At 43.9% G+C, this 20,669-nt stretch overlaps 1 protein-coding gene across 2 annotated transcripts in view; it reads left to right on the plus strand.

The window, feature by feature from the left end:
* LOC110838525 (uncharacterized) overlaps window positions 1–19,195 on the plus strand; it is a 139,633-nt gene extending 120,438 nt beyond the window's left edge. For both annotated transcript variants that reach the window (XM_087361094.1, XM_087361095.1), the window contains 2 exons: window positions 8,981–9,037; window positions 18,313–19,195. In XM_087361094.1, coding sequence (XP_087217220.1) covers window positions 8,981–9,037; window positions 18,313–18,404 — 149 coding nt within the window. In that variant the 3' untranslated portion in view covers window positions 18,405–19,195. The remainder of the gene's footprint in view (window positions 1–8,980; window positions 9,038–18,312) is intronic.
* Window positions 19,196–20,669: the final 1,474 nt, after the last annotated feature.

A 20,669-nucleotide genomic window follows, 5' to 3' on the forward strand; every position in this document is an offset into this window, starting at 1 on the left:
GTTCTTGTTCTGAAATGGTTACATCTTATTACAAGTCAGTAATTTAGGACTTGGGGCGATTGGAAATAATATTTTCACTTCGTTTTGGAGTCCCGAATTGTAATCTTTTAAAATGAATGGTCATTATGACGATTATATGACAAAATTACGTTGTCTTATACAAACAGATCTGTTTTCTTGTGGTGTACATCTCTTGGGCGTGCATATTCAGTGCATATTTCTGTATTTACTTAAGTCGGCTTACTGTTTCCGTGTTTCTTACCACATTTATTCTCACATTGGGTTTAATCTCACTGACTGTTTACGTCAGTCGAGGTCTTTCGTCTCCTTTTCGATGAAGACTTTGTCTCCTGAACACAGAACAGCGGATGGAATTATCCTCTTAAAACAAACTGGTTCCTGGCATTCACTTCGTTGCTAGGTACAGTCTGCTCTATTCTTTTGTTAACAAGTGTCGTCTAGGTTGGATTCATTTTTTGCGTGTAAATAAGTAGTAGAGATTATTATTTAATTGTTTTAAAGTCAAATAAAATTATTATTTATGATTATTATTAGGTTTTAGTGGCCAGTTCTCGAAATACAGACGAATTTTAAAAGTCTTTTTGTACATGTTTTGAGAAATGTGAAATCGTTACGTGTTTGTTGTCTTCGGTATCAGAGCCGAGCCCTTCGAAGGGCATAGCATATGCGTCAGTATTCCCGAAACGTCCGGACACACGTGTGTTTGCTATTTATCGTGTTTAAGCATGATACGCCGTTAAGCAAATAGAATGACAAGCGAATTCTTTACAGCCTGTATCTCGCTGGACTTTGCTTAAGTGCATCAAAGACGAACCCACGCGTTTGATAAGGCATTTCGTCGTAATTTTTATTCGTCGCCGAATATTAGCGTAACAGATTCGACGAGGACGAGGTGGGTAATGTCTGTAGCACGCATGGGAAAGGTACCAACAGTGGAAGCCTCTTAAGGACGCTGGATCAGCCAGCAAACCTTCGTTTCGCAGACAATCAGGTCATCATCGCTGACATTTGTAGCGAACACTTGTTCGCTCGATCGTTTCTGGGTTAGTGAAATGTTGTCTGGTTCGTTGCAACACAATTGGACTTAATTTAAGCAGCTGAGGAGAATTTAAACTTAAACTCAAAGTTAAGTGCGAACGGCTGAATCTACAACTTCAGACTCTGATGAGATTTATATTTTCTCTTAGTAAGACGAACACTTCGTTGTCTGACGACGCTTTGAATAGCGAAGGATTTGTAAGGAAGCGTTAGTGGCATTTGGCTTGAAGAACTGAGGAAAACCATGGGAAATCTCGGCGAGAGTATTCGGTACACGATCGGAGATCTGAATCTAAGATCTCAGTAGTACGACTTTGGAATGCTAACCACTGGACCGTGAACGTTTAAGGGAAAGAGATCTTACGTGTTTCGAAATCCTGCTGTGTTACTAAAAGGTTGCGATACTTCGAAAGCAAAGCAGATTGGTTTTCCTCAGTTTCTACAGACGAATGAGCCAACTCCACTTTCATATAACCTACTCCTGATTCATTCTTATATTTCATTTAGCGCTACGTAACGTCTGTAGATGATACAGCGTTATTAAGGCTTCGACCGGGATGTTCTTTTGTTAAATCTTAAATGTGGTACCGCCTGATTCGACTTCTAATGGTTAAGTGAAGTGTTTTCTTCGCGGTACGGTCTGGATTCGTAAATATTATGAAGACGAGCTTCGGCTTCGAAGGGTTAACCAGCTGATTTTCGTAATGGTGAGGTGTAGTGTTTTCTTCGCGGTACGGACTGAATTCATAAATAATATTCAGACGAGCTTCGGCTTCAAAGGGTTAACCAGCTGATTTTCGTAATGGTGAGGTGTAGTGTTTTCTTCGCGGTACGGACTGAATTCATAAATAATATTCAGACGAGCTTCGGCTTCAAAGGGTTAACCAGCTGATTTTCGTAATGGTGAGGTGTAGTGTTTTCTTCGCGGTACGGACTGAATTCGTAAATAATATTCAGACGATCTTCGGCTTCGAAGGGTTAAATAGTTCACAGATGTCGAAAGACAATGTTTTACACACGATAATTGAAAAACAGGAAAGGACACGCTGAAATTAAGCCCTTTTGGGGGGGGGGGTTTCTGGGCCTTTAAAAATACCCCCACATGGGCGTTGATTCAGAACTAAGCTACGACGCGTTGTAATATATTTTCAAAAATTCCGTCTTCATTTTTATCGCAGATATCGTCTTTCTTTGGGGCAGTCAGTGGTCGGTCAAGCCCCGAAGCCGGGGGTCAGCGACCTTATTTTGCACGAGAGACCAAGCAAAACGAGTTAAGTCGTGTGCTGGTCGCGAATCAAATGATTACAGGAAGTCATATATTATATTAAAAATTATGTTGTGATCGGCGTTAACCAGAATTTGAATGTGTCAGCTGTCTTTGCCTTTGAGGTTAGGATGGCGTTTATACGCGTGTGTAATTATTTACCACGTGCGTTTGTCGTTAGTGAAATTAAACCGCGGTTGCCAGCCGACGCTGTAAGAAAGACCAATGTAAGAGACTTTCGATGCCCTGGTCCGTTTCGTAAATAATAAATATTACTTAGAGCTTCGTTTAAGCAACAACAGCAACTTAATTCGTTGGACTTATTCTCGAGTCGTAATAAAATTGTGTATCAAGTTAATTGAGCCAAATTCCAACAAAGGGAAGGGATTGGGTAGGGAGCTGCTGTGGCTTATAGAGGAAATGTCACGAGTTAGGAGCCCAGAAGTTGTTGAATGTTAATGAAAGACTCTCTGGGCAACAATCCGCCCTGAGGATGAGAGCAGAGATGGCTCTCGAAACGTTGGAATAATAAATGGTTCGTTAAACCATTTAGCCACCTGACGCGGATGGTAACCTGAGAGACTCTCATCAACTTCAGTTTATGCTCTTGAATGCTGGTCGTAGTTGTTACCAGAAATTTCTAAGACAGGATTAAGCGATGGCCCCGAATCTTTGGAACATTTTCGACGTTGTGAGTGTTCATTGTCTGCGATTGTGACTTTTCCAGTTTTATTATGACACGAAATCGTTTCGCCGTGTTCGTAATAATTCTTTCGTGGCCTCCGGTCTTTCTGGACAGCCGGCCCCTACTTTGTTTGCCTACCGAAGACTTCAGTCCAGATCGTGCACACGCACGGAGATGCTAAGACCCGTGAAATTTGCGGGATTTACTAAACACGGCCTTCGTGTTAACACGTCGTCACACGTCTCAGTGTCCACGACGTGGACACTTACGAAGTTGACATATTAACAACTGAAATTAGAGTGGAGTGAGACAGCCGCTTAAAGTCGCTCAGTTGAAAGTACGACCCCGATGTTGTAATAAGGAGAATTTCACAGTACGCAGACATGATGATGTCCCTTTATGCTCCGGATAATATCTGTCGTGGTGGTGACTGTACTGATCGAACCGGTAAGTGAGTTTGAGATTTCGCTAAACGTCGGCTGCCTGCAGACAGACAGACAGACAAATGGACGGAGGCTCTGAACACGCCACAGGAGGCGTCAACTTGTCCGCGACCTACCAAGGTCAGGAACCTGACGACGGTCCTGGTAGGATGAGGCGCGCAGAGCAAACTTGTCGCGGCAATCTGGCGTCACCAGGTGTCGTTGCTAATTTCCGTGCATTCCGATCCCAAGGGATCTGCGGTTTGGATGTACAGGCAGCCTAGTTCACAGGAACAGTAGGGAATATCGGATACCACCGTCAAAGGTTCTTATCTTTTGAAGAACAAGTGAAAAGTTCGAAGATGGCTTTGTGGATGCAGTTTTCTTCAGTCACGCCCAGAGTTTAGTTGATTGATTACGTAACGTTCAGGAATTAAAGTCGTAATTGAATTAGAGAGAAATTAATTTTTAAACGACGAATGTAATGGTCTCTCTCGACTCAGAGCTGTCTTGCCTTGGGTCTCCTAGTTTTAATTTGCAAAACCCAGAACGTTGAAGTAATGAGTTCGTAGCTCACAAGGGCGATCTAAGAACGAAGTGTACACAGGTTGGAAATTTTCGCTTTGTGGGCGCTTGAGGGGAGAGGGGGGGATAGCTCCTACTCATTCCTAACCCCGGCACTAGATGGGAGTGCAACTGTCGAGACATGGAGACGCTGCAGGAGCAGGACGACGTTTCAGGCTGCGTTGCAGTTGCAACACTGGGAGAGTAAGGGACATATTTAGTCACGAAGATGGCTGTCTTCTGGGTTGCAGGCAGCAAGGATCTCTGAAACGTCCAGACTACACGGCGCAACAAACAACCCAGAAGACAGCGATCTTAGAGCCCAACGCCGAGAAGCCCAAATCCTACTTTGAATATCACGTGACCTAGGACCGGGGTAGGTTCGGCTTAGGTCCTCAGAGACAAAACAAATGAGCTCTGTTCTGCGTGCCATCTCATTCCGTCACTTTCGCCTGTCAGCTGATGAATGTTGCGTCCAATGTGGCTGCCACGTGTACTCAGTTCCCCTCAGGCGAGGGAGGAAAAGAGGAAGAGGTGATCGATCCTGAGGGAGAGTGAGAGAGTCCCTCTCTCTCTCTCTCTCTGTGATGTGACGAACAAAAGCCAGCCCCTGCAGTCGCTGCAACCCGCACACCAGCCGCGTTCTTTGATCTCGTGAGATGAGCCAATTTTGTCGAGTCGTGTACACCCCCGCTCGTGCTGGAGCTCAAAGGAGAGTCATCGGTGTTGGATATTTCGTAGATTAACAACGCGTTATCGACTGCAGAGGTTAACACCAAATTATATAAAACGCTGATTATGTAGTATTCGGTTTCCAGTAAGGGGATGCTTTATCGCCACTGCTTTTTAATTTGGCTCAAGAAAATGCCATCAGGGAAATCAAGCGGAATGTCTTAAATTAGGTGCTTGTTCGTGCTCGTGAAAATTAATTTGGCATTTTTTTTTGTGGAGGAGGATGTGAAATTGGTCGGAATGTAAGCGAGAGAATTACGTGGACGTCACACAAACCCTTTATTCATAGGGAATGTGTGTCTGTGTGCGAGAAAAAGTTTCAGGACGTTTGTAAATTGGTCTGGGAATAACGCAATACGATTCGTGGTGAAATTAAGATGAGGACGAGTTCTGAAATATTTTTCTGGCATTCATCTCGAGGAGGACGGTGGAAAGGGCGCTGAAAATCGGGCGTGGAAAACGACGACGCTGCCAGCAGTTTCGAACGTCGTCTGCGATGCTGATTATCAGCACGGTGAAGTTTGCAGGGGGTTCGTAACACTTCGGTTGGAAGATACGGATATTGCACACATAATTTTGATGGGGAAACATTTGTAGAATTTCCCACACAGAATGACGAGGATGTGTAAAGATAACATTAAGATGGATCTTATGCAGAATTATGATTAGGAGGATGAAATATGAATGCAGCTCATTCAGAACGTGTGCAGTGGCGGTTTCTGTTTTGTCAGAGTTTGAAGGAATTGGGAAGGAAGAGGTGGTGTCGTCTCTGGAGGGAATGAAAAGCCCTTAGTAGCCTGCTCGGATGGGCTCCTCGGTGTCCGAATTTTTATTCGCGTGTCTGAACAAAATTAAAGTCGATTTCACGTGCCCCAAAGTGAAGCCAGATGAAGCTTCGAGGTTTTCCTCAGTTCCCTCCGATTTACTAGGTCTCTGAAGGCTAATTATTTTATGGTACCTTTAAACCGGCCACGATCACACACAGATCCTTTCAATTTCACGTGAAGAAAAGTTAATCCCGGGGGCCGAGATTCGAACTGGCGTTTTGTGTTGACGAGATGAACGCTGTTGTTAATCTCTGTACCCCGTTTTGAGGTGTAGAATCGGCTGCTTGTCTTCGTAACATCCACGTGTTTGCCCACCTCAAAGAGTTACGATGGTTCCGCTTTCTGTGTCCTGTTCTTACCGATGCGTCAACCATCGTGCGGAGGGATACGTTTCTCTCCGTGAAATTGATTGTTCTGCTGTAATTTTTTTTTCCAGGTAATGCTGAAAGTGTGTCCATCAGCGGCATTAATTGTGCATGAAGTACCATTTATTACGTAAATTTGAACAGCGGAATAACCCTCGAAGAATGATTAATTCCAAGAACGGACGAATCTCGGCATTTTAAAACATCGGGCAGGACCTCAAATACCGTATCTTTTCTTATTACGCGGCCTGAGTGTTCTGTGGCCCAATTCAGACGAGTTGAAGCCAGGTGTGACGTTGAAATTGCTCCCCCGTGGTCATCGAGCGAGCCCGCTCATCGATTGAGGGCGGTAAAAACACAAACCGCTTACGAAAATGCAGAATTTTCAACAATTTTGAAGGTTTTACGTATGAAAATTTTAAACAAAGTCGTAGTTTGATTGTAGCGAATGGGCCCGTTTACGTAATGAATCAGACGAATGGGGTACATTAATATAATGAAATATACAATTCTTTAGTAATAAATATTAAATGTGAGTAATATTATAAGTATGTACGCTTATGTAAATAGTCCCATACAATGTAATTTTTTAATATATAAAAAAGTTAGCACACTGTTGATTTTATAAAAGGAGCTTGACTTGAAGATGACACTGTGATGTCGAAACATATCGCCAATATTTAAAGCGAGTTTCTCCAGGAAGACGTTTCAGTCTCACCGCTTTTAATTCGGTCGGTAAAGATACAAGTTAAATTATCGGCAATACGTCCGAATTTAAGTATCGGATAGATTTGATATTCTCATTAAGTCGACTGCAAAGATGGCTGTCTTCTGTGACGAAGTTTGGTAGATACTGACCGACGTTTCGGAGGAGTTTGCTGTGTTCGTCAACAGAGACACGGGGCTGTATCCCGAGCAGGCGAGCGGATCCTCTGGGACGCGGTTAGGGGCTTACAAACGTACAGCATCTGAAGATGACTCGAATATTTATTACCAGAGACAAATATACGCAGTGCCGTCTCCGAGCTGGAGTCGGCGAGTGACGACGGTGGTTGTTAACCGTGTCGCTACAAGTTCAGTGACGCCAACCTTGAGAACTTCTAAATAGAATCGCAAACTGCGATGCTAATGCCCGGTTGTGTCATCGTCTCAATACCACGTTTGTGACAGAGAACTTAATAGTTGGTCACTTTCCGGCCTGAGGGTCGGCTTTGGAGATCGAAAGCCGGTCTGATTTAGTCTTGCTTGTAAATATAGCTCGTGGTTACGGGTGGTTACGAAGTTGCTACACGTTGTACTGTTGTGTATTTATAATAATTACGTACAAGTGGACGAGGAATTTATTATTTTGATGATCCAGCGTTATTAGTTTACAGATTTTGTTCTCCGTATAATAAAAGTCCCGTTTTTACAAAGCATTTAAATGCATCGATTCATTATATAAAAATATGTACTTCGATACGCGAACCGACGTCCTCGGTAAACTGGCAATTGATGTTGAGGACGGGGTGAGGGGCGAAGCTCAAGACGTCGTTCCTGAGTACAGAACTCTTCGCTGGAATTCTAGAACGTCGCTTTCTGAACCGTACAAATGTGGACCTGCTTGCGCTAACGGGACTGTTGTCAGCGGACAAGTCAGTCCGGTCTGATGGCACGAGTCGGGTGACAGAGCGAGGTCCGGCGTGGGGACTCGGGTTTCTTCTCAGCCACTCTGCTGATCAAGTTAAGTTGTTCTTTTTTTCCAAGCTTCGTTGCTGCTTTGCCCACGAAGGATAGCTATGTGTAAAATTGTACTTTCTCGCTCTGGAATCCAACCGGTGCCTAAAAATAGTCTCTCACACGCCCACAGGGTGATGTTCCGTTCTGCCCCCCCCCCCCCCCCCCGCGCGAGGCTGAGAGTGCGATGATGGCAGACCTCTCATCTGGAGGCTGACACGAACAGCTGCGTAACACATTCCGTGGAGCAGAGTCCTGTTCGAGAAGCTAGTAGTCGCTCGTTAGACAAGGAAGTCGACATCTGTTACGGACCTCGCGTATTCTTTGAGAGCCTTCCCCGGCCACTGTCCTGAACCAGTCCCAAGTCATGGCTCTCGTCTTCCCTTGTACGCCTACGTCTTCAGAGTGGTCTCATCCATCGAAGTTTCAGACGAAAATTTTGTATGTATTTATCACTTCTATGCGTGCGTCGCCAGTCTCATCCTCATTGACTTGGTTTGCCCCGGTGATATTTGGCAGAAAGTACGAAGCCCCATGATGTGATGGTCTGCTTACCCCGTCGGAGGTCGAAATGTTTTTCCTCAGTACCAGCCGTCAGACATTCACGAGCTAAGTCTCCGCGTAATGTGATAGACGTTTCATAACCACGACAAATAAGAGTTAGTGTTTGTGTATTGGTCGGGAAGCCTGAGGGGAAGAGACCGCTGGGGAGACCTAGACGTAGATGGGAGGATAATCTCAGGCGGGATCTATGGGAGATAGGAGTTGAAGGAGACTGGATTTTGTTGGCCCACGACAGGGTCCGGTGGAGGGCTTTGGTTAATTCGGTGATGAACCTTCGAGTTCGATAAGCCATCTGGTTGGTTATACTAATATTTACTCATGGCAGATCATTTGTTAATAATTCTAGGACAGCATCTGCAATAAGACGATAGAATTAAGAGACCATTGAGGATAAAAATCCTTGTCATATTTGAGTTTGCTGTTTCGGTCCCATCGTCAAAATTACACACACTTCAGTCTTTAAGTTAAACAAACAGATGAGTCGTCATTATGATAGGGGCAGGAATCAGCTAGGAAACGGTCAGCGCACTTTTTATTACCCACCGTCAGAACCTGAAAACTCTCAAGCCTCAGTATTTAAATCGACGAGTATAGAATTTGCGTCTCTTAAAACCAAAGAGTTTGGTAATTACGTCAAAGGATGGTCACGATGAATTGGCGTGAATTCCTTTACATCGATTTTCATCACAATCGATTTAGTAGTCGCACGGTCGAAACGTACTCGTGCGATGCGATGACAAAAATTAATATGATGAAACTTTTGTTGTGTCGTTGTGTTGCAGGAAGCAGCCCCAAGGAGCCCAGGAAGGATACGCTCTCCCCCACCCGAGGAGCCTCCGGTAAGTCAGAATCCTTCAACTAACTTAGGAGTTACCTCTCCTGCCGCAAACTGGACCTCACCAATCACAGCCTGGATTGCAAACGTCTGAGCTGTAACACTGGCATATCGGTCTGTTGATGAATCCAGCGGCTGGTCTAGTGGTGTCCAAAATCATACATAAAACTTTGTCTGCCCTTGTTTTAACACAGGGATGTGTAAACTGAATTCGATGGCTTTCGTATTTTCAGAAGGAAACCTTTGAGATATATTTTTGCAAGAAATTACGATTAAATTATTTAACCCGATTTGGTTTTGGTTTTAAGTTGACGCGTTAAATTAAAATGTGTTTCACGGTGGCATTTGAATGGAATATCACCGAGTTTCCATTTTGAAAATTAGGATCGAGATCTGACTTTGAGGAGACTGGAATAAATTGGCTTTGGAGGAAACCAGACGCGCGAACAAAATTTTAACGAGGAAATTTTGTACTGAACTTAGACGGTGATAATTATGACCATGATAATGGGTAGTAGGTCTTGGGCAAGGACGGCACCAGTGGCGGATCCACTTACCGGATGTTCATGAAATTTTATGCAGAAGAATTTTTCCCGAATCTGTTCGGCACTGAAGCTATCTGTCACGTATTTTTCACTGCTCTCCCCCCCAGTCGGTTACTTCCTCGACCGCCTTCATCGTCTCCATTAGCCTTGAAACACCAAAAAGGCCTCATACACACACACGAATTCTGGATGATGACGTCAGTAGCGTACTTCGGGGGGGGGGGGGGTCACGGACAGTCGTGTTCGTTTGTAAATTGCCTCAAGGCTCGTGGGGACTTTGTTCATACTGACATCAGATACGAGTGTCTCTGAATTAGAGAGAATTTTCTCGGCTTAACAGTAAGGTGGACTCCTACGTTTGGAAACACATGAAGATCATCTCGTCCTTTGTCGTGGGCTAATGACGTACGATTCAGAGCCAGATAACGCCTGTTGTCGAGATAAAACTCTACTACGAAAGCCAGCATTTCAAGGTCATTCATTCCGGCCCTGAGGTATTAAATAACGAAGGACGGAACACGAGGTGCTCGCGTCTGTCCGCTAAGAGAGAGTAGCAGGTAGACTGCTACGGTCCCATTTAAGAAATGTCTTCCTGTTTACCGGTCGTTTATTTTGCGAATTTATCGTACGTGATAAGTGTAATCAGTGGCGTTATCGGCACAGGAAATGTGTGCTCGGACAGTCTCGAGGTCTGTAAGAACAGGAATGAATTATTGGGGGGCTTAGTCGTGGCGTTTCACACACCCAGGACAAGGTCTGCTGTAACACTGGCAAGAATATATTTTCATAACGCCCCAAATTTGCCACGTTCGTAGTTCACACATGCAGTGACTTGTGAGATCAGCATTTGCAGTTCCGATACAACTTTGGATTTCGATGGGGAACTTCTCGGAAGAGAACTTACTTGAAAATAGGAGAGTGGGGAGGTTCCTCAGTTTTACCGTGACGATAGAGGCGTCATGTTTCTTCGAAATGACCCCGTGCAGGATCGTTAATTTTTTTTTTTTTTGAGTTCAAAGTTAACCAGCCAATTATGAGTGAACGAGTTGATGGTTCGATAAAGAAACTACTGACTGAACCGAGGGTTGTGTCACAAAGTTCCCAAGTGTCATCGAGTCGGTGGACGTCGGCTTATCTCGAAATCCAGGCCCTGGAATCAGCCTGCGGCCTGCAGTGTGTGTTTATACACTTCGGCTCAATGTTCGTTTCCACTTTTCTACTTTTATCGGAACATGAGTGACACTCTAACCGCAATCTACTTGGTCAAACCAACCGAACAAGTCGTAAGCTAAACTTATCGAGGTTGGTTACGTTTAAATAATGAGGACTCACGAGATAAGAATGACGTATAATCACCAGGGGTGACCAGGACTCGCAACGCTGATGGGTCATCACAGAAAGCAGAGTCGAAATCAGGAAGGATTCGGCCGACACTCGATTGACTGCGGAAGTAAGGATATTGGTACTAAGGAGCAGGATATCCCCGCCGTGACTGACTCCATGGTGAAAGATTTTCGACCGGCTTTAAAGGAATTCTGTTGTTTGATTTGCTGTATCACTGGTTTCAGTAGGTATTCAAGGAGAGTCCATTCGATTAACGTTTCTGTCTTGACAAGACGCTGTGCCATTGAAAAGCGAAATGGATCTTTTCAGGTGTCGCGATTCTGAGGTCGTGGTCTCCGTTTTTGTGGGCCAGTGGGTCGCTCCACTTGTCAAAGCCCGTAGGCGTACCTGTTCAGGCCAAGGCCGAGGGGGGACCACTACTGCCCTAGTGGGTGTTCGAATAGAGGTTTTACTCGGCCATGAGGCCGTCAAGTCTCCCATACTCCAGGGCTCCAGAACTGGCGCCAGGCCAATAAGGGAAGAACCCCTCGTGAAGGACCTTTCATTGTCAACTGAAATTCCCAGAGCCTTAAAACATTTTGCCTAGAATTAAATTGATGACAGACGTGGACACGCGTACACAGTTTAATTGTCTTCAGGACAAAGTTCAAGCAGCTGACTGTTGGTAATCTCGTGTTCTTCGTGAGTGTGGAGGCAGCAGGTACCTCGGAAACGTCGGTAAACTTCTAACAGACTACTTGGTGCAACGAACCAGAGGACAGCCATATTTGTTATCGCTACCGTGACAACAGCCAAATCCCAGTTTGCGAATTGTAATTTGACGATTTCTTTGTCGGACGTCCTGCGGTGTCTCTGGGCAGATTCAGCGCCCGGGGGGAAGGGCGTCTGACCGTCGTGTGTGCGCGTTATCTTGTCACTAAAAACATTTCGACCCTAACAGCCGTAGTTTGAAGATGAAGTGGATTCATTCGTGAATTAATGGATCGGTAAATATGGCGAACGTGATAAGAAGCATCATGTGCGTTTCTGTAATCAGTCGTGAAGTGTGGGACGGGATAAAACGAACAAATATGGCACAACATACAGCAGATTCTTTTTTTCGTCAGCGTTGCGGGTCGTCGGACTTCACGGGGAAGTTCTTCATCCTGAACGCGCGCTCCAGGAGGGGGGGGGGGGAGGAGAGAAGCAGAGGACTTGAAAATGCGAATTTTTCCACGGAAAGATTCAGGGTGAGCGGGACATTTCTGGTACGACGTGGAGTTGATAAAGTGTGGGAGCGAACGAAGAACATCTGAAGCAGTCTTCGTCATTAGGCGATGTGCTTGAAACGAGTCTACGTAAGGTTGATCATGTGGGTCTGCTCCAGAACTGTTTCTCGGTTGGAAACTAAGCAAAAGTCGTACATTTTAATTTCCCGCAGTCGGTAATAATACCAACATTACAGAGGCACGACCTTGTGTGGTATGAGCGACACTAGCGCCACATAATGCAGAGTCCACGGATGAAGAATGAAGCTGCTTGAATAAGAAAATGTATGTTTTATTCGAAAATACTTTTAGTTTGAAATTAACGGGCTGAGAGAAATCTTGAATATTTTGTGACATCAGACTTAAAATTGTTATGTCAAAAATTATTCGTATTTAGGCCTATGAATTTACGTACATACGCAATTCGAAGCTTCGTGTTCAATTTGTTTAATCGATACACGTTATCGATTTGTGTGATGGATTTGTGTTTTACCCTTGAAATTGTATTCAGTCTCAATTACATTTGAAATCTACCTGTACTCCAGACTGGAGTATAGCTGCCGTCTTGCCTGGATATAATTCGTGTGTTCGCGTGAGGTGTTAGGACACTTTTCGTCAGATGGCTTCTGGCTGATGCAGATGAGAAGACTGCCATTGGGGGTGGGGGGAACCCCGTGTTCGTTCACTCCCAACTCTTAGAGCTGCTACCAAAACAAATTGTATTAAAGGCAAAAACTTCCGGCGAGCGGTTTCCGCAGTTATAGGAAGTTTGCGGCCTTGTCCCATATCCCGTGTTCTTACTCGCCCCAGTTTTTGAACCGAGGTCAGTTTTGGCACGTACCGCAGAGCGAACCGCGAAGGGTGGTCATCGAGGACACGTTCTCAGGTTGAAGCCGCTGCGATGGCACTCAACCTGAGGGAATTGAACGGTCTAGCGCCTTCTCAAGTGGAACGCGCATTACAAATTTACGTTTCTCCAACTTTGCCCCCTGTAATTTACGAGCTCGCGTAGTTTGTAGTTTTGTTGTTAGCATTCGAAGAAAATTCGTGCTTGAAAATCGATAGCTTAGGTTCTCGAAGTTTTAAAAGAGACTTGCAGAGTTTGTTGTTTCGTCAATAAAACTGTTTCTGTAAACTCTGTGGTTCAGTACGAGTATCCCGTATCTTACTCGTCTGTTCAGTATATAAAATATATTTATCTCGTAAGTAAATATGATTTCTGGCCGATTTCCAAGGAAGGCCACAGCCCAGTGTGGTCAGTATAAACACTTTTATAAAATGCGTTCAGAAATTCGAATACCCGAGAGACAGAGACGGAATGTCCCTGTCTCGTACTTGTTTTCTCGCTGCTCTTAAGAATCTCATACTCCTGATCGCCGCCTTCCGTGTTACTCAGGTGTCCCAAGTCCCTATTAGGACAAGATCCTTTCAGCCCTGAGCACGGATGTTCTGTGCCGCGTCGCGATCTGGGTAAGATTCCGTCGTGACGGCGTTTCTTGCCCGTGACTCATTATCAGGTACGTGTGGACGGACAGAACACGTATCGTGTCCATTAGCACCTGGTTGTGCAAGCGGGAATGCTCTTCAAATTACTTGGAATACGCCAATGAAGTGCAACTTGAAGGTGGCTGAATTCAAGCCTTTCGTCGTGTTCCGAATTGAACGCGGCGACCCCTCCCTGCAGTTGTATCAACCGCATTGTGTGGTTTCGTGTCCCCGCTGTTTTTATAACGTTTTGGCACCGAAAGATTGGATGTTTTCCGCGCTGTGATCCCACATCAGCACACTGGAACGTATTTCCCATGCTTAGTGAAGGAGGCTTCAGATCTCCTGGTGGTGAACGGAGACCTCGCGTACCCTAACCCCCAGTTACCCGTGAGGCCTTTGCCTTCTCAACCGCTGCGCCTTTGGGGAGGGATGTTGGAGATTGTCGTCTGTTGGCTTCGGGTGAAATCATTTCCAGTGTTCCTGGTGCAGCCTGGAAAGGGATAAGGAGTCTTCGCCCCACAAGGGGATGTTTTCTTGAAGTTGATTTTGTGGACCGTTCTGTAGATACATCTTGCTGGGGGTCAGAGGGCAGTGGCCGGTATGAAATTTCTGGTTTCGTCCAAGACTGGGAATTTTCAGATCACCTCATCGAATCGGCCTACGAAGAAAGACTGTACTTTTTGCAGTTGCTTGTTTTGGTTTGTCTCAGTCAACGTGAGATGAAATTTGCGTGGGCAAACTTTCACAGCTGCTACGCTGTAACATGGACCATCAACCGGTGTCAGTTCGCACCTCAGCAGCTGATGTCATTCGTCGGTCCGACAGACGCCAAGTATGTCAGTAGGTTGCTATGGCCGTGTAGTCTGCTAGGAATTTACTGTCGCCATGGCACAGCGCGTCCTCCGGATATGGACATCGAGTCCCCCCCCCCCACCCCCCGCTGACAGTTTAAAAAGCCACGCACAGGTCGCATGGTGATGCCCTGTATTTAATGACCCTGGATGATGGTCAATTTTAAGTGAATCATGTGAACAGGACGCAACGCAAAGTGGTCTCATTCCACGTTCCTCGACGCGGTCAGTTTGAGACCGCAGTGACCTGCTTATTGCCTGTGTACACACTGACTGAATCGACGTACTCCCACTGCGTCTCTGCAGTGTCCGCGAGCCACGAGGCGTCGTCCTCGCATCAATATCGCAGGATTCTGCTCCAGTGTTTCGGTATTAACCCTCTGAAGCCGAGACTCGTCCAAGAAATCCCATTTAAGAATTCAGTCCGTACCTCGAAGAAAACACAACACCTCACCCTTTCAAATATCCGATATTTAGCGTTCTTTAAGGAAATAATCCATGTTTGTTCTTATAACGAAAACTGACTGCACAGAACAGTGTTACTATACTGAAAACGCGGATGGTGTCTGGTGCAAACCGAAGGCAAGACGTTTTTCCAGTGCACAAATTTCTAACCAGCACAATGCAGCCGCTGTTGCATGATGGCTGAAATCGCTGTAACATTGGGACATCCGGACAACCGCGGTATTCCAAGCGACGTGTGACGTAATTATTACTCTTTTTCGCAAAATTGTCTCTTCTGAAAATTAACGTATATTGGTGGCGACCTCTGGAGTTGACGCAGTGTCGTCAGACAACCCGAGATTCAGAGAAACGTCTGATACTGTTCATAACTCAAATTATATTGTGTGACTAGAGCGATCAGTGGAAAGGATCAGTAAGGAAAGGGCAGTGGCCTATTTTGGGGCGCTTTGTGGAGGGGCTGGGCCGAGATTTGAACTCTGGACGTCCGAGGAGTGGCGACCACTGGGCGGTTTGTAATCGTGTTTTGTGATGACAGTGCCCGGTGTATTCAGATGTTCTGTGCCCTTTGTAAGACAGATCCAGGCGAAATCCTTGCTCGTACCGATTTCACCGCGGATTCGGGAAACTCTTAGGTCGCTTTTGTACTGAGCAGTCGACAAACTGTGATTTGATAATCCAAAATATATTAAACTTTTGTTGTAGAATGTAAAATGAAGAGATGGCGGCTTTGCATGAATGTGCTTCAGATCACAGTTTAACAGGGATAACTAGTGAACCCTTGGATCTAGACGTGTGAAATCTTATCGTATTTATGCGTGTAACAAACATGTCGACTGTGCAAAACTTTGATGTTATACCAAACCAGTTTAGAAGCTGTCGGTTTTAAATGGTTCTGATGATGGTTCAGAACATTCGGTATTATCCTGTCTCGTAAATTGGATCTGTTTTCAAACGTACTTAATCAGTTTGGTCCGTTACAAAGACCTGATGAGGTTGCGAGGACCGTCGTCATTAAACTGTCATGGTGTGGAGTCTCCTATGTCTTTGGAACCACGAGGTCAGACGTCGTCCACACTGCCGCTGTCCCAAGCATCTTGCCGGGGATCGAACCCCGTGTCCAGCCAGGAGACATCTACCCCACGGTGGTCCGCGGTCATCATAATCCAAGCAGCAACTGAAATTTAAACGTTGCCAAAATTTAGTGTCCAGAAATGACATTTCTCCAAAAATAAACTTGTTAACGTTCCAAAATTCAGGGCCTTGGGAAACCGAAGATAATCTCTGTTGATATAGAAAGGAAGTGAATCCAGCATCTTATCCCAGTGGACCAAAATTAGTGTTCACACAGTGGTATAGTCTGGCTGTTATGAAAGAGTTAACCGCGCACGCTTGTAGAAATAGCCACAAGACGAGATCAGAGGAGGAGGGCTCAGGTCCCCTTCTGTCAGTTGATTAATAGTCGGGGCTGCTGGCACGAATACTTGGCCCCAGATCGAACCAAAAGCTTCGCTCAAGACAAGGAGCAACGTCCACAGATTTTGCGAGATGCCTCGTGACTCTTCACGTGGAAGGAACGTAGATATTTATTTGTAAACAAATTCTGTCGGTAAACGCTGTTTGGACTAATTGTGGTAAATGCGTGCTTCCTCAGAAAGAAACTCTAGGTTTATCAGTTTACCCTTCCTGTGTGCAATACAGCGGCGATAGGAAACTTTGTGAAACGTGAAAACGTATCGAGTATACAAAAACAGCTTTATTACAAGTACAGGGTGTTCGATTTAAAACGCGGTCCACAAGAATATTTCTAAGCTTTGACGACATCAGAAAACAAGAAAAATTAGTTGTTTTTGGAGTTTTCATTTGCAAGGGAAGAGTTTTTAGAGCAATTTTATATCAAATGATCAAAATCCACGCCACTTCCTCGAACACGACATTCAGTCCTAGCTGCTTAGGTTAGGTTAGGTTAGGTTATTACAAAGTTGAGAAGACGAACATCGACGCTGATAAATGTTAGTCGTGTACCGGGTTCGAACACCCGACTAGAGACTTGGCAACAATAAAGTAATTTCGATTTTTGGACCTTAAACACCATCGTCAAAATACTTCATAATAGATCGAGTAATTTGCATCCTGTGCCCTCTACGGTGACTCGTGAGTTTAACGGGAACGCTGTCTGCAAACATCGCAGTGTTTTGCCAGTCGTAAGCTGTTGAGCAGGAAAGCAGTCAACGACGGAAGTGGGTGCCATATTAGATAAGTGTCCCTCTATCGCACATTGCAGGAAGCGTTTCAAAGATTACCGTCTCTGTCATGGCTCGCGGTATCCAACGGTCGTGGTCTGTGCAAATTCGCTTTCCAACACTCAGTTGTTATTTTCGTCCGTCTTGCTTTTAAACGCTTAGCCTGTTCTATTTCTCGTCATTTCGATTTATTTTTATGCTCGCCAACGAATAACAAATAAATCTGGTATTTTGGATCTACAATACAAGCTCCTGATCGATTTTAAGTTATCGATTGTAACACAAAATATACACTTTTTTTTAAGTTTTGACAACGCCAATTCTGTTAAGACGCTGGATGTTGTTCTGGATTGTGACGACTCGTGCACTCGTAGGTAGATGCCAGTGTTTCGGAGGAACCTGCCACTTCCATCTTCAGGTCTGAAGAATATTAACGAATACAGACACTATTTATTTATATTTATATTGCTTACACGCATTGCGTCATGTGCGTACACGTTTATTTATTTATTTATTTATCTCTCTCTATTCTTTTAATCTTTCCCTTGGGTGTTCACAACGCAGGTAACAATTCTGGAACGGCCAGGCACATTATCTCGTAATTGAGGGGGGGGGCACGAGAAACTTTCGAGCCTTTTCACTGTTCACTTAGATTAGGAAAATTTTATTGACGAAGTAACAAAATATTTATTTTCCTTCCTGTGTAATGGTGACAGTTTCTCACAAAACCATGATCAGAGAATTAGGTTTATAAATAATGGCTGTCATTCAGACACAAAATGGACGTCATTTGGGTCCAGCGAACAGAGTTAAACGCGAATAACATGTCCGCCACACTCGTTCTCTCTGTTGGATGTTTATAAAAAGAAGGAAGTTAAGAAATTGTGAGCTTGAAATAAAATCAAAGATTTATCTATGGATTAGTGTAGTTCAACAAATAACACAGTCTCATTGTATTATTTACCGTGTGCCAAGGAAGGCCCTCAGTATCTAGCAGACTGACATGTGACATCCTCTCTAGTTGACTTTTAAAAAAACAGGACGAAAAAGGGGAGTCTTTGTGCCCTTCGTAGTGGACATCGTGTTTCCTTTGTTTTAGGGGAGGCTTCGGGCGAAGGCTCACGGCAGAAACGCGGATTCTTCAGGAACTTCTGGAAGAGATCTCGTCACTACTCGCTGGAGCACCAATAGTGGCATTGGGACTCTGTAAATGTAAGTGAACTTTCCACAGGGTGGTAAGATAAAGACTCGCACTTGATGCCCGCAAGAGGGCGGTGGATTAGAGTGAGGACACTCCGTGGTGACGTGGAAGAAGGCAAGTTATCAGCACGAACGTCGTTGGCAGTTTATTTTATGTTGTGGTGTATTGAATTAGGAAATTGTATTGAATTAACATCAGCACTACTTTAAGATAGGACTGTTAATATCCAGTGACCTAAAAGAATTGTAATGACATAGTCTCAGGGCTGAACTAGGTAGGTATGTGTATATTAAGTTTAGAATGAATGTGTGGAAGCCATTTTGTTGTTACACTGAAGACTACTTTGCTTACTTTGAAAATCACAGATGGACACTGCCATTTTTAGCACTGAACCTTATTGTGCATTTGGCCAATATCATGTAGAGAACATGCAATTTTAAATCCATTTGATATGAATTGAAGTTGTAAGTAAACCGAGAGTCTCCTTTTTTTTAAAAAAAAAAAGTTACTGTTAAATTGGTGATCGTTGTCTTTGTCACTTAATAAACTGTTAGTAATTCCTATATATTTTTGTGTTATGCCCTGATGACGTAGGCCCTAGACTTGTTTCGATTCGTCCTGTCGTATGAATTAATGACAATAGCTCTTCACTGTGTAAATTTATAACTGTAAAAAAATAACCAACTTTAAAAGTATCATTCCTAGGAAAATTTTCCCACTTGTATATATAGTTATAATACTTTCATTTTAAATAAAGAAGTAAAAATATTTGAGTTATTAATAGAGGTTTTAATTTTCAAAATATGAGATACACGCGAACTAATTTATTAATTGGTGTATTTACAAAATAAAAATAATCATGAGCTTTTGATAATTTGTGTTACAACTCTAAGCATCTTCAGCCGAAATCTTCAATTCCAGAGCGACAGCGGTAAGGGATGTCTGTATCATCAGTGTTGTCACGTTTTACAGTTTAACTACAGCGAAAATCTACTTCAACTTCAGCACTCGTCTGTGAGATACATTTGGCATGGGATGGATTTGAGAAAAATTTCAATTTTTTCTTCTTCAAAATTTTCGGAAAATCAGTAAATTATGCAAATTGTCTAGGAAGCGCACAAAACCAAAAATTTTGGTAATATTTGGGGAAAAAATTGGAGTAGAAATTTTTCAAAATTTGTAAGTTTGCAGTATTTTTTATTTTTCGAAATTTTTGTAATATTTGAAATTTCTTTCAAACGTTTCCCTATCCGATCCACACCGGAACCCGTCTCTGTCCTACTCGGTCTCTGCCTCGCCTAGTCCCTTCCGAACCAGGTCTGAAGAGATGTCCAACCACAGACCGGATAGTGCAGAGCCCTCGTCCGTCAGAGACACATTCTGTAAGGGATCGAGAAGGGAGAATTTTAAAAAAATACAAATTTTTCATAATTTACAAAATATCAAAAACATGCTGCAAATTGTCCAAAACGCGCACAAAACCTGAAAATTTTCAACCTCAAACTTTTTCAATTTTTTTCTAAAATTGTTGGTTTTGTGCGCCTTTTGACAATTTTCAACATTTTTTATTTTTTCTAAAATTTTGTAAAGTTTGAAAATTTCTTTCAAAATTCTACCTATACGTCCCCTGAAACATCCGGTTTCAACCTGTCCCGGTGTTTACCATTTCCTGTCTCTGATGAACCCGGTCTCTACCGTACACAGTATCTAAACGATACCGTCTCTTTATGGCTCGGTCACTGAATCTGCTTCTCTAAAGCCCTGGTCCGTAAAGACCGGGTGGGACACAGTACGTGTACGGCAGAGCCCGTGTGAAGCAGAGACTTGGGTCTAGCAGACTCCGCGTTGCACAGACACTGTCAATAGAGCCTTGAGAAGCACAGAGCGAATGTGGTTGAAACTGTGAGGCTGATGCAGTCTGGCAGAGACTGGGTGCAGGAAAGATCAGTTCTGTTGGGAAGGTGTATATAAAGCTTGGAAAAAATTTCGAATTTTTTGAAATTATCGAAAAATCAAACAATGCAGGAAAACGTCCAAACAGCGCACAAAACCAAAAATTTTCGAAATATTCTCAACAATTTTCTAAGTCCGAATATTTCAAAAATTTTAAGTTTTGCGCGCTTTTTGGGCGTTTTCCTGCATTTTCGGATTTTTCGAAAATTTTGAATTTTTTTTTCAAAATTCCTCAATCGGTAGCTGCCACAACCGGTATCTAAATGATGCTGTCTACGCCGCACCCCGTCTCTGAACGACCC

Source organism: Zootermopsis nevadensis, unplaced genomic scaffold (genome assembly GCF_977971745.1).
Source record: "Zootermopsis nevadensis isolate Lab colony 2312 unplaced genomic scaffold, Znev_1.0 Znev_ptg000050l, whole genome shotgun sequence".
Lineage (NCBI taxonomy): Eukaryota > Metazoa > Arthropoda > Insecta > Blattodea > Termopsidae > Zootermopsis > Zootermopsis nevadensis.